Here is a 14,498-nt window from a genome sequence, read left to right as displayed (position 1 = left end):
GGAGGGTTCGCGGTCCAGGTTGGCCTCGCCGTGCCAGACACAATTCTCTGTCTGCCGCTCGCTCTGCAGGCCGCGCAGATGAACGTTCAAATGTCGCTGTCGCACACTTGTCTCATTTCTGCCTTTCTTCTTCCTTTCCTCCTGCCCCCTTGTGCTGTTTGTCTGTCTGTCTCACACCCCGGCCTCGGCCACGTGCTCTCTCACCGCGCCCGCCAACGCCGCTTCGACTCCGTTCCTGACGCCCTTCCACGGCCTTCTCTCCTTCTTCCTTGACCTTCCGCCGCCAATTCCCGGCCCTGCGAATCGTTCGAACCTCCGGCGATGACCCCGGCCGCACGACACCCCCTTGGCGACCCACCCCCCCCTTCCCCGGACCCGTGACCTCAGTCCCTGTTTGTGCACATGCAGCTGGAGCCGCTGGAGAGGAAGTGGATGCGGGGGGCAGCCGTGGGGTGCGCCGACACGCTGAGGCAGCTGCTGGCGCAGGACCCGAGCCTCGCCTCGCACAGGGTGAGGGCCATCGCAGAACACGCTGGCTCGCTCGCTCACAGACACGCAGTCTCGCTCACTTCTAGACACGCCCACTCACAGACACGCCGACTCACAGACACGCCGACTCACAGACACGCCGACTCACAGACACGCCGACTCACAGACACGCCGACTCACAGACACGCCGACTCACAGACGCGCCGACTCACAGACGCGCCGACTCACAGACGCGCCGACTCACAGACACGCCGACTCACAGACGCGCCGACTCACAGACGCGCCGACTCACAGACGCGCCGACTCACAGACGCGCCGACTCACAGACGCGCCGACTCACAGACGCGCCGACTCACAGACACTCCGACTCACAGACGCGCCGACTCACAGACGCGCCGACTCACAGACACGCCGACTCACAGACGCGCCGACTCACAGACACGCCGACTCACAGACACGCCGACTCACAGACACGCCGACTCACAGACGCGCCGACTCACAGACGCGCCGACTCACAGACGCGCCGACTCACAGACGCGCCGACTCACAGACGCGCCGACTCACAGACACGCCGACTCACAGACGCGCCGACTCACAGACGCGCCGACTCACAGACGCGCCGACTCACAGACACGCCGACTCACAGACACGCCGACTCAGAGACACGCCGACTCACAGACACGCCGACTCACAGACACGCCGACTCACAGACACGCCGACTCACAGACACGCAGACTCACAGACACGCCGACTCACAGACGCGCCGACTCACAGACGCGCCGACTCACAGACGCGCCGACTCACAGACACGCCGACTCACAGACACGCCGACTCACAGACACGCCGACTCACAGACTCGCCGACTCACAGACGCGCCGACTCACAGACGCGCCGACTCACAGACGCGCCGACTCACAGACGCGCCGACTCACAGACGCGCCGACTCACAGATGCGCCGACTCACAGACGCGCCGACTCACAGACGCGCCGACTCACAGACGCGCCGACTCACAGACGCGCCGACTCACAGACGCGCCGACTCACAGACGCGCCGACTCACAGACACGCCGACTCACAGACACGCCGACTCACAGACACGCAGACTCACAGACACGCCGACTCACAGACACGCAGACTCACAGACACGCAGACTCACAGACACGCCGACTCACAGACACGCCGACTCACAGACACGCCGACTCACAGACGCGCCGACTCACAGACGCGCCGACTCACAGACGCGCCGACTCACAGACGCGCCGACTCACAGACGCGCCGACTCACAGACACGCCGACTCACAGACACGCCGACTCACAGACACGCCGACTCACAGACACGCAGACTCACAGACACGCCGACTCACAGACACGCAGACTCACAGACACGCAGACTCACAGACACGCCGACTCACAGACACGCCGACTCACAGACACGCCGACTCACAGACACGCCGACTCACAGACACGCCGACTCACAGACACGCCGACTCACAGACACGCCGACTCACAGACACGCAGACTCACAGACACGCCGACTCACAGACACGCCGACTCACAGACACGCCGACTCACAGACACGCCGACTCACAGACACGCCGACTCACAGACACGCCGACTCACAGACACGCCGACTCACAGACACGCCGACTCACAGACACGCCGACTCACAGACACGCCGACTCACAGACGCGCCGACTCACAGACGCGCCGACTCACAGACGCGCCGACTCACAGACACGCAGACTCACAGACACGCCGACTCACAGACACGCCGACTCACAGACACGCCGACTCACAGACGCGCCGACTCACAGACGCGCCGACTCACAGACGCGCCGACTCACAGACGCGCCGACTCACAGACGCGCCGACTCACAGACGCGCCGACTCACAGACACGCCGACTCACAGACACGCCGACTCACAGACACGCCGACTCACAGACACGCCGACTCACTCGCTCACAGATGTGAGAACTCGCTCACTCACAGATGTGTGAACACGCGAACTCACAGACACATGGACTCTCTCTCGTGCCGTTACTCGGTGCAGCGATATCTTTAACGTAACCTGTAATTACCAGATTGAGTCTCTCCCTGTCACTTCTACCAGTAATCCCCTGTTGTAATGCACACCTGTAATCACTGTTTGTAATCTACACCTGTAGTCACGAAGACTGATTTGGTCGTATGAGTCATGCAGAGTGGATGGGGCCCCTCGTACACCGACCTTCTAGAGCCGTGCGTTGTGTGTGTGTGTGCGCATATCTTTGTTGCTGTAGTGGTAGTGCTTTGCACTACGAACCCGGCGACCTGAGTTCGATTCCCGCTCACGACCAACATCAGTGACGATTATCTGAAACAGTACCTGGGCCTCCCCTCGGTCAAATCAGCCTCAAACAAGTACCTGGTGCAGTGTGTAAATATTGCCACTAGGGAGACAAAGGCGGCCGGGTATGGTGCGAACCACCCACCCCATCACGTGCCATGCTGCCTTTCATAGGTGCTCGCTAACAGCATTTGCCCCAACAGTCTGTTAAGGCTACACGGGGGATCTTTGTATTTTGTCTTTTTTTATGTCGCCGTAGTGTAGCGGGTAGTACTCTGCGCTACGAACCCAGCGACCTGAATTCGATTCCCGCTCACGGCCAACATCAGTGACGATTATCTTCGGCCTCCCATCGGTCGAATCAGCCTCAAATGAGTACCTGGTATAGCGTGTGAAAGATCTCTGCTCGGGAGACAAAGGCGGCCGGACATGGTCCTGGCCACATCTCACCCCCTCATGGGTGGTCCTGGCCTTCGTAGGTGCTCGCTAACGGCACTTGCCCCAACAGTCTGTTCAGGCTATAAGGGGGGGGGGGGGGGTCTTTGTCTTTGTAACGTTGGCATATTAGGGGGCACAGGTGGCGCATCTGCCGGTCATCTCAGTCAGGCAACCCTTGGGTCTGTCCCGTGACCTGCCAGCGAGCCTTCGACACTTCACGTGCGCAAAGCCTGGCACAAGCGCCTTAGTGACATCACCGCCACTTGGCGGGTGTTATAGTATCGCTATGCCGTATCAGTGCTGTGCGTGTCGCTGTGTATTGGTCCTCTGTGTCGCTGTGTACCCAGCTGTGTGTCCGTTGTGTATCAGTGCTGTGGAATCATCTCTTCTGTTGAACGGTGGGTGGGTGAGTGTGTGTCTGTGCGAGTGTGGGCGGGTGGGTGTGTACGCGTGGGTGGGTTCTGTGAGTCCTCGCCCGCGTGTTTACGTTCGGGGTGAGCGAGCGGGACACCCTTAGCACACAGGGGCGTGGGTTCCCTCCCCAACGCCGCTCACGGCCTCTGCATCGGTGGTGGCAGCAGCTCAGTGGCAACACTCGTGTGGTCTCGCAGAAGGAAAGGGGCCCGGGTTCGATTCCCAACTAGGGCACCTTTTTCTGCGTGGAGTTTGTACGTGCTCCCCCTGTTCTGTTGGGTTAACTCCAGGTTCTCCGATTACCCTCCCATTGCCAACAAAAAAAGCCCCAATAATATGACTGACGTTGGGGCAAAACAATGCAGAGAAAAAATTGCCTGGCAATTAACTCAACCGGGATTGCATAGAGCGGCATTGCCCCCCTTACTGGCAGGAAAACGTGGCAGGACCCTCCTGGAAGAGTCTTTAGACCCAGGATCTGCTGGGTAATCAAAGGCGCACGCGCATGTAATACAGCGCTGTGGAGTCACGAGGGGTAGGTGGATCACCGCACACATGTTGTAAAACCCCCTTCCCGTGGGGAGTTGAGGAAGGTTCCATACCCTGGCTCAAGAAGCCGATGCATAAAAATGTGGACTCCGCCTGTTCCATCTGAACGGGACATCATGTCGTAGCCCCCTAGCGCGTGTGGCTTATCAGTTGGCAGAGATCAACTTGATATTTCGGGGACAACAGAGCCGGGGCAAGTCGTTGGTTAGCGCCGGCTTGCCCGCGTGGCTGCTGCCGCCTATCCCGGTGGCCCGAGGTTGCTCCTCGTGCCTCCCGACTTGTCCTCTCTGTGCGAGAGCGAGGAGCGATTCTGGTACGGTGGCGGCGGTGGTGGTGGCCGCGTTACAAGTTATGACAATATATAGATTTGAAGCTTTCGTGACTGCAGGAATCCATACTCTTCGGTTCTTTCGGTAAAGTCACGTGGTGTTTATTTGTTTTTTTAAAAGTTATAACGAGTGTGTCGTGTCCCGTCTGCGTTGGTCCATTCCGTGGCCACATCACGTGACCGTGTCCTGCAGCTGCTAGCGCCGTTGCTGCTGCTGCTGCTGCTGTTTATCAATGAACCCACGACAACCGGTGCAAGACGAACCCTGCGACCTTGACGAGAGACGGTGACCTTACTTTGAAGCTCGATTTGGGCAACTGCCGTGGCTTTTCCCGCGTTTGTATCTCAGGGCGGTGGTGGTCGTGGTGGCTTTGGTTGAGAGAAGCCAAGAGAGTGAGGGGGAGGAGACGGGGGGGGAGAGAGAAAAGCGGCAGCAGTGCCTTGCTGGGAGCAGAAGATTATCTGCAAAAACAAATATTCGTAATCGCAAACGTTTCACGGCCGAGAGCAAATATTGCTCATTGTTTCGCTAAAGAGTCAGGGGGCGTCAAGGAGCAGCGGCATGGCGGAGGAGGTCGGGATTGGAGGAGGAGGATGGGATGGGATGAGAGGAGAGGCGAGAGAACGGGCGGGGGGAGGCGAGGGGAGAATTGAGAGATGAGGGGAGAAGTGAAAGGCAAGGCGAGGGGAGAGGGGAAAAGTGAGAGGCGAGAGGAGAGGAGAGAAGCAAGAGACGAGGGAAGGGGAGAGGCAGGCGAGGGGAGAGGCAGGCGAGGAGGGAGGCGAGGGGAAAGGGGAGAGGCAAGGGGAGAAGCGAGAGGGGCGAAGCGATGGGCGGAGAGGCGAGGAGGGCCCGCTTCTTTAAGCGAGCACTCTCTTTGTGGAGGTGGGCAGATGAAAGGGGGAGAGGCGTGCGTGCGTGCGGCGGCGCGCTGCGTCCCGTTTGAAGTCGGCGGTGTAAGTTTAAAGGGGGGGGGGAGGGTGGAGGCTTTGCTCGTTTTTGAAGTCTCCGGGCGTTTGGTGGCCGAGTGGGGTCGGGTTTGCAGAGGGAGGTGCAGATGTGTGAATACGCGCGCGTGTGTGTTGTGTGCGCGTGTGTGTTGTGTGCGCGTGTGTGTGCGTGCACACGCGTGGGGAGTGGCGGCGTTTGTCGTTAGCGTGCTGCGCTACGAACCCGGCGACCCGACTTTCATTCCTGCTTACGGCCACCAACACCGGTGACGATTAATCTGAACTGGTCCTGGGCCTCCCCAAGGTCGACTTAGCCGCAAATGAGCACCTGGTGGATCGTGTAAAACATCGCCACTGGGGAGATAAAGACGGCCAGGCATGGTGCTGGCCACCCACCCCCCTCGTTTGCCGTGCCGGCTTTCATAGGTGCTGCTCGTTAACAGCACTTGCCCCAACAGTCTGTTAAGGCTACACGGGGGATCTTTGTGTGCGTGCGTGTGCACGCGTGTGTGTGTTTGTGTGGCCGTGTGTTTCCTATATCACTGACCCGCTTTGTGCCGATGTCATGACTCCATGACGCCTACGAACACGCCGGCAAACACAACACTGCTGTTTCAAACGATTGTGTCAAGTGGCCGCGCGCTGCTCCCTCACACACTGCCTGACACGCTGCCCCCTCTCTCGCTGCTCCCTCTCGCGCTGCCCCCCTCTCTCGCTGCCCCCCTCACGCTGCCCCCCTCACGCTGCCCCCCTCTCTCGCTGCCCCCCCTCTCTCGCTGCCCCCCTCTCGCGCTGCCCCCCCTCACGCTGCCCCCCTCACGCTGCCCCCCTCTTTCGCTGCCCCCAACTCGCGCTGCCCCCCTCTCTCACTGCCCCCCTCTCACGCTGCCCCCCCTCTCTCGCTGCCCCCCTCTCGCGCTCCCCCCCCTCTCTCGCTGCCCCCCTCTCTCGCTGCCCCCCCCTCACGCTGCCCCCCTCTCTCGCTGCCCCCCTCTCTCGCTGCCCCCTCTCTCACTGCCCCCTCTCGCGCTCCCCCCGTCGCGGTGGTGAGTGCGAGTATACGGTGAGTGTCTGGTGAGTGGTGGAATGTCGTGGGTGCGAGTCCCTGGTATTAGGTGAATGGTGAGTATCTGGCGATTGCGAGTAGCTGGCGAGTGTCCGATGGGTAATCTTCCGGTTAAACGATTGAAGTTTATCGGCGGAAGGGAACTCCTCTGGTGGAGGACGTCCTGCCCTCTAGCACTCCTCCATCTCTCCGCCACATCGCTGGTCTCCTTGTCAGCCCCCCCCCCCACTCCGTACATCCATCACTCCGATTCCCGCTCGATCACGGCCACTCGTCCGTTATGTAACTGACGTGGATGTGTGGATGTTCAGCGGTGTCCCCAACGTGTCTCGTCCCCTCTTATCTTTTCTTTCGAACTGCCTTTCGCGTGTTAGTTTGATGTCCTTCCCCCGAACCTCTGATTAGCACGGTTGGTTTATGTAAGACGTGTGAGAGGTTCAACATACATGCGTACATATGATGATTATGATGATGATGGTGGGGATGATGATGAACCCTTTTTTTTTTACCAATGAGAGTCCTAAGCCTCTTTTTCACGCGGGTCCTGTACTGTTTTTATTACTGTTACGTTTTAAAGCTTTCGTGACTGCAGGGATTCATATTCTTGGTTCTTTCGGTAAAATCACGTAGAAGGGAAATACGTTTATTATTTTATTATTTCCCTTCTACGTGACTTTACCGAAAGAACCAAGAATATGTTTTCAATACTGTTACATTTTTATTTTACCACTGAGCTAGACAGCTCTCTTTCAGAAGTGACCTGGCGACAAAAGATCGCTCAACGAAGTGGCTTATCTTGTGAAAATAAGCAACGGCCAAATACTCTAACCGCCTGATTCTAAATGTCGAGGGAGAAAAATCTACGTGACCATGGGGAGAGACACGCCAACTCTGTGGTATCATCGCTCTCGAAGAGAGAGTACGGCAGGGCGTGGTGCTGGCCACCTACCCCTTCGTGTGCCGTGCCGGCCTTCGTGGGTGCTACTCGCTAACAGCACTTGCCCCAACAGTCTGTGTGGGCAAAGGGGGGGGGGGGGTTGTAGGGGGGGGGATTGGGAATCTGCATCTTGGTGTGCGGCCGAGAGTACGAAAGGGTGGCGGCAGTGGCGACAGTGCACAGAAGGCCGCGGGAGAAAGCACCTCACGCTCGTCACAACCTTCACGGCGTGGAACGGATCGCGCGCAAGAAGGGGTGGGCTGGGGGGATGGAGGGGCGGCGGAGTGCGGGTGGGGGGGGCATCAGTGCGGGGGGGGGGGGGTCGCCCCGGATTCTCTCGCCCTCGATCGCTCGCCCTGTCGTCAAAACCCGGCTCGAGAAATAAAGAAAAACTAATAATCTGAAAGCAGTTTGCTGTCGGCCTTATCTGTACCCGGCCAAATTACTCTCGCCGCATTTCCCCGTTACAACTTCACTCGCCCCTTAAATCCAATCGCGCCTTATCTGCCGCACGGCAGGCTTATCGGCGCTCGCGGGCCGCTGTAAGTAATACGGACGCCCCCAGGCGGGTAGGCGAGCGGGCGGGCGGGCGTTTGCACGCTCCGTGGCGAGACGAACGGCCGCCCCGTCCCGTGCCCCTCATTGAGGAGGCAGCGGCGCGGCACGGCGCCTGTTAATCGTCCCTGGCCCGCGCCTCCTCTTCCCCCGTTGTTATTTTTCCCTCTGCGTGCGAGCGTGCGGGGGGGGGAGCGTGCGGGCGAGCGTCTGTGAGCAGCCACTGTGACGTTTTATTAGCTAGTAACTCGCTCGCGAGCGAGTGAGTGAGAAGGCGAACGAGGAAGGGGGGGTGGTGGTGGTGATGGGTGATCCTGGGATGAGTTGTGAGCAGTGGGGGGATTGTGACTTCTGGGATGAACGTGGAGAGCGTTGCGTGCGGACAGACGGGGCGACGCGTAGGGATGAGCAGGCAGGGGATGGGTGTCCTGTTGGACGAGTGAACCGGTCGATGAATAATACCACGTGTTTACCTAGTGGCAAGCACGATATTAGCCGAGTCTCTGGCATCGTCCCGTATCACCCCAGCAAACCACTACTTATTATGAATATTCTGCTTGTTCAACTGGGAATGCCTCACCGAGTCTCAGGACTCTTTTTCAGGAGGGCCATGCCGAGTGTTTTGGCAGGAGTAGGGGGGGTGGTGACGTGGGCGCTCTGTGTGTGTGTGATGCAAAATGTAAAAAAAAAAACTGCTTTAGGACGTTGTTTGGCCAATACCAGTTTCACTGTATGGGTTATTTTTTAAGCTGTGCGAGTAAACTGGAGAACAACGGAGGACACCGGTGCAGAACAGCGGGGGGGGGGTGAACGTACGGAGAGGCGGTGCCCGAGTCGGCGATCAAAACCCGGGGCGGCGCGACACTGCTGCTGTGCGTAGCGCCAACTCAGTAAATATATCCAGGTGCAATTTTTTTACATTGCCACGTTATGACCAACACCAAGGAATTACATCGCGTGCACGCTTTCATCGGCGAGGTTGAACCCTTGACTGCAACGCGCTCTGAACCGCAACAATTACAGCGCAGTATTGTCGCGACGGGGCCTCGGGATACAAGTGCTCATCCAGCCGCGTGAATTTCCGCCAACACCGCAGCAGCAGCTGTGATTGCGGCTCCCTGCCTGCCGAGATACTAGCCGTGAGAGTCGGGGTCCCATGCTGGGAGCACTAGCAGTCCCGCGCTCGCACGTAGCGACGTTGTTCGGAAGCCTCAACGCGGGGAGCTTTAGGAAAGAGAGAGAGAGAGAGTTTGTGTCGTTTTGCTGTACTTCCATCGTTGAAGTAGTGCAGAATAGAGCGGTTTACTTTATGGCCCATAGAACAGGTGAGAGTCTGAACGGGTGAGAGTCTGAACGGGTGAGAGTCTGAACGGGTGGGGGTCTGAACGGGTGAGAGTCTGAACGGGTGAGAGTCTGAACAGGTGAGAGTCTGAACGGGTGAGAATCTGAACGGGTGAGAGTCTGAAGGGGTGAGAGTCTGAAGGGGTGAGAGTCTGAACGGGTGAGAGTCTGAACGGGTGAGAGTCTGAACGGGTGAGAGTCTGAACGGGTGAGAGTCTGAACAGGTGAGAGTCTGAACGGGTGGGGGTCTGAACAGGTGAGAGTCTGAACGGGTGAGAGTCTGAACGGGTGAGAGTCTGAACGGGTGAGAGTCTGAACGGGTGAGAGTCTGAACAGGTGAGAGTCTGAACGGGTGAGAGTCTGAACGGGTGAGAGTCTGAACGGGTGAGGGTCTGAACGGGTGAGAGTCTGAACGGGTGAGGGTCTGAACGGGTGAGAGTCTGAACGGGTGAGGGTCTGAACGGGTGAGAGTCTGAACGGGTGAGGGTCTGAACGGGTGAGAGTCTGAACGGGTGGGGGTCTGAACGGGTGAGAGTCTGAACGAGTGAGAGTCTGAACGGGTGAGAGTCTGAACGGGTGAGAGTCTGAACGGGTGAGAGTCTGAACGGGTGAGAGTCTGAACGGGTGGGGGTCTGAACGGGTGAGGGTCTGAACGGGTGAGAGTCTGAACGGGTGAGAGTCTGAACGGGTGAGAGTCTGAACGGGTGAGAGTCTGAACGGGTGAGAGTCTGAACGGGTGAGAGTCTGAACGGGTGAGAGTCTGAACGGGTGAGGGTCTGAACGGGTGGGGGTCTGAACGGGTGAGAGTCTGAACGGGTGAGAGTCTGAACGGGTGAGGGTCTGAACGGGTGAGGGTCTGAACGGGTGAGGGTCTGAACGGGTGAGGGTCTGAACGGGTGAGAGTCTGAACGGGTGAGAGTCTGAATGGGTGAGGGTCTGAACGGGTGAGGGTCTGAACGGGTGAGAGTCTGAACGGGTGAGAGTCTGAACGGGTGAGAGTCTGAACGGGTGAGGGTCTGAACGGGTGAGGGTCTGAACGGGTGAGGGTCTGAACGGGTGAGGGTCTGAACGGGTGAGAGTCTGAACGGGTGAGAGTCTGAACGGGTGAGAGTCTGAACGGGTGAGGGTCTGAACGGGTGAGGGTCTGAACGGGTGAGAGTCTGAACGGGTGAGGGTCTGAACGGGTGACGGTCTGAACGGGTGAGGGTCTGAACGGGTGAGGGTCTGAACGGGTGAGGGTCTGAACGGGTGAGGGTCTGAACGGGTGAGGGTCTGAACGGGTGAGAGTCTGAACGGGTGAGGGTCTGAACGCGTGAGAGTCTGAACGGGTGAGAGTCTGAACGGGTGAGAGTCTGAACGGGTGAGAGTCTGAACGGGTGAGAGTCTGAACGGGTGGGGGTCTGAACGGGTGAGGGTCTGAACGGGTGAGGGTCTGAACGGGTGAGGGTCTGAACGGGTGAGGGTCTGAACGGGTGAGGGTCTGAACGGGTGAGAGTCTGAACGGGTGAGAGTCTGAACGGGTGAGAGTCTGAACGGGTGAGAGTCTGAACGGGTGGGGGTCTGAACGGGTGAGGGTCTGAACGGGTGAGGGTCTGAACGGGTGAGAGTCTGAACGGGTGAGAGTCTGAACGGGTGAGAGTCTGAACGGGTGAGAGTCTGAACGGGTGAGAGTCTGAACGGGTGGGGGTCTGAACGGGTGAGGGTCTGAACGGGTGAGGGTCTGAACGGGTGAGGGTCTGAACGGGTGAGGGTCTGAACGGGTGAGGGTCTGAACGGGTGGGGGTCTGAACGGGTGAGAGTCTGAACGGGTGAGGGTCTGAACGGGTGAGAGTCTGAACGGGTGAGAGTCTGAACGGGTGAGGGTCTGAACGGGTGAGGGTCTGAACGGGTGAGAGTCTGAACGGGTGAGAGTCTGAACGGGTGAGGGTCTGAACGGGTGAGAGTCTGAACGGGTGAGGGTCTGAACGGGTGAGGGTCTGAACGGGTGAGGGTCTGAACGGGTGAGAGTCTGAACGGGTGAGAGTCTGAACGGGTGAGAGTCTGAACGGGTGAGGGTCTGAACGGGTGGGGGTCTGAACGGGTGAGGGTCTGAACGGGTGAAAGTCTGAACGGGTGAGAGTCTGAACGGGTGAGAGTCTGAACGGGTGAGAGTCTGAACGGGTGAGGGTCTGAACGGGTGAGGGTCTGAACGGGTGAGGGTCTGAACGGGTGGGGGTCTGAACGGGTGAGAGTCTGAACGGGTGAGGGTCTGAACGGGTGAGAGTCTGAACGGGTGAGGGTCTGAACGGGTGAGGGTCTGAACGGGTGAGGGTCTGAACGGGTGAGGGTCTGAACGGGTGAGGGTCTGAACGGGTGGGGGTCTGAACGGGTGAGAGTCTGAACGGGTGAGGGTCTGAACGGGTGAGGGTCTGAACGGGTGAGGGTCTGAACGGGTGAGAGTCTGAACGGGTGAGGGTCTGAACGGGTGAGGGTCTGAACGGGTGAGGGTCTGAACGGGTGAGGGTCTGAACGGGTGGGGGTCTGAACGGGTGAGAGTCTGAACGGGTGAGGGTCTGAACGGGTGAGAGTCTGAACGGGTGAGAGTCTGAACGGGTGAGGGTCTGAACGGGTGAGAGTCTGAACGGGTGAGAGTCTGAACGGGTGAGGGTCTGAACGGGTGAGAGTCTGAACCGTTGAACCACCGGGTTAGTTATTGCGCCACGATGTCGACAAAGCTCATGAATCCATGACTTCCTCTGTGCACTCCCTGCTCCCCGGTCCCCCCTGCGACCTACTCCCCTCCCCACCGCCACTCACGTACTCAGGTGCTGCTCTTGAGCAGCGGGTGGTCGCGCACCGCAGACAGCGGGGAGCGGCACCCCCCTCCCCTGTTAATTAGCAAACTAATTACCGCCTGCTGACATTCCATTACCGCCGTGATTGATTGTGGCAGAGAGGAGCTCCCGTTAGTGGGGTGCTGCTGTGTGCGTGTGTTGCTGCGTGCGCGCGTGTGTTTGTGTGTGCGCGCGTGTGTTAGTGTGTACGCGCGTGTGTTTGTGTGTGCGCGCGTGTGTTAGTGTGTACGCGCGTGTGTTTGTGTGTGCGCGCGTGTGTTAGTGTGTACGCGCGTGTGTTTGTGTGTGCGCGCGTGTGTTAGTGTGTACGCGCGTGTGTTTGTGTACGCGCGTGTGTTAGTGTGTACGCGCGTGTGTTAGTGGGGAGCTGCTGTGCAGTGGGTTAGCGTGCTGCACTACGAACCCGGCGACCCGAGTTTGATTCCCGCTCACGGTCAATTCCAGTGACAATTATCTGAACCAGTCCTAGGCCGACTCAGCCTCGAATGAGCACCTGGTGCAAAGTGTAAAACATCGCCGCTAGGGAGACAAAGGTGGCCGGGCGTGGTGTTGGCCACCCACCCCCTCATGTGCCATGCCAGGCTTCATAGGTGCTTGCTAACAGCACTTGACCCAACCGTCTGTAAAGGCTTAATGGGTGATCTTTCTCTTTTCTCCGTGGTTTTGTGGTAATTTAATTAAAGGTGGAGGGGTCACCAGCAACTGGCACTCGTCCCGAGCCCCCCATTGGCCGCTGTGGCGGCTGCGAGCATGCTGGGAGGGGAACAGCTGGGGCGAGTGCTGTTTGCGAGCACGTATGAAGCCCGGCATGGCACACAAAAAGGTTGGTGGCCAGCACCACGCCTGGCCGCCTTTGTCTCCCCCAGTGCTGACGTTTACACACCGCCATAGCGGAGTCCCAGGACCGGTTCAGGTATCCGTCACCGATGTTGGGCCGTGAGCGGGAACCGAACTCGGTTTCACCGGCTTCGTGGCGTGCACGCAAACCACGCCGGTTGTGCAGGTCGGGAGTGCGCGCACGTGGGCGTCGAAGCGCTCTCGTTTTGTTTATTTTCGTTGCCCGTTACTCGAGTTCTCATCTCGGGTTTTCCCCTCCTAGGAGCGGCAGCGCCGAGGCGGCGACGCGCGATCCGTTTACAAAAGACAGCCGCAGCCGCTCGTGTTCAGTTGGGGTCACCGCCCGCCCCCCCCCCCACTCCGGCACACCCCCCCCCCGACACCACCCCCCGCCGCCCTCCCTCGCCGCGTGTGCGGACTCACGGTGAGCGACCGCCAGGGCCTGAGTTGGGCCTCGGCGATTGCCCCCCCTAACCCCCTTGAGAGTCCCACTGGAAGCGTGGGGGCACCGGGAGTTTATTCAGGCCCCGACCGGCAGCACAGCCGCGCAGACGAGCGCCGGCGTTAATGACGACAGCGGGGAGTGGTTTTGCGTTTTTGATAAAGAGCGGGGCCCTCCTGTGCACCGTGGCGTCTCGCGTCACTTCGTCTCAACAACGTTTTGAACGGTGAACGGTGACCGCCCCCCCCCCACCCCCGGCAGTAGCTGTCCGCGGGCGTTAAGTCCGCCATTTTGGGGGGGGGGGGGGGTGGGGCGATGATTTGTATTTGCGTGGTCTAGCCTGGGGCATCCCGACTGGCAGCTGAGTCCCCGTGTGGCACGTGGTTGCTCAGAGTAGTGGGTGGGCCTGCAAGCGGGCGTTAGTCTGCCAGCAGGGGGCGATGATTGCGCCTATCTGTGTCATCCCAGTGGTAATGAAACAGGCAAAGGGTGATCGCTTGATCCACCTTCTCGAGAATGCGGCTCAGGCATTGGCACCGCCGTTGGGGCTGCATGAGACCTGTGAATGAGGCGGGGGAGGGGTACACCTGGAGGGGGGGCTCTGTGTGTGGGTGGCGTGGGGGGGGGTGGCGTGTGAGTCAGTGGTGTGAGTCAGTCCCGGTGAGTGTAAACAAACATCGGTCTGTCAGCAGCTCACAGGGGTTCCTGGGGTTCCTGGTCTCCCCTCACCTCCCCGTATTTGCTTCTGCATCTCGAGTGTCAGTGCGCCAATCATCACCAGTCGCTATCATCGTCACCATCAGCAGCATCAGCAGCATCAGCAGAGTTATCGGCAACACCGCCGTCATTACCGTCATCTTAATCGTCACGCCCGGCTGCGTAAGGAGTTACAGCTCCCGCGATTCGTTGACTTGTCGCCAAGCTGCTTTTTGAGGATTACCGTTCTTTTTTTTTGCTCTCGTTTCAACCGCCACGTTTGTATTTTGTTTC

General features: G+C 59.2%; 1 protein-coding gene across 2 annotated transcripts in view; it reads left to right on the top strand.

Moving 5' to 3' along the window:
* The window catches only part of LOC144736904 (uncharacterized), a 54,361-nt gene that overhangs the window by 38,684 nt on the left and 1,179 nt on the right, over positions 1 to 14,498 (top strand). Inside the window, exon 6 of one of the 2 annotated variants that reach the window (XM_078619578.1) lies at positions 409 to 510. In XM_078619578.1, the coding sequence (XP_078475704.1) occupies positions 409 to 510 (102 nt within the window). Of the gene's footprint in view, positions 1 to 387; positions 511 to 14,498 lie in introns of both variants that reach the window. The other variant, XM_078619577.1, reaches the window with a different exon arrangement.

This window comes from Lampetra planeri, chromosome 63 (assembly GCF_965212315.1).
Source record: "Lampetra planeri chromosome 63, kcLamPlan1.2.h2, whole genome shotgun sequence".
Lineage (NCBI taxonomy): Eukaryota > Metazoa > Chordata > Hyperoartia > Petromyzontiformes > Petromyzontidae > Lampetra > Lampetra planeri.
Note: the sequence above shows the minus strand (reverse complement) of the source record. Positions and strands in the feature narration are given on the sequence as shown.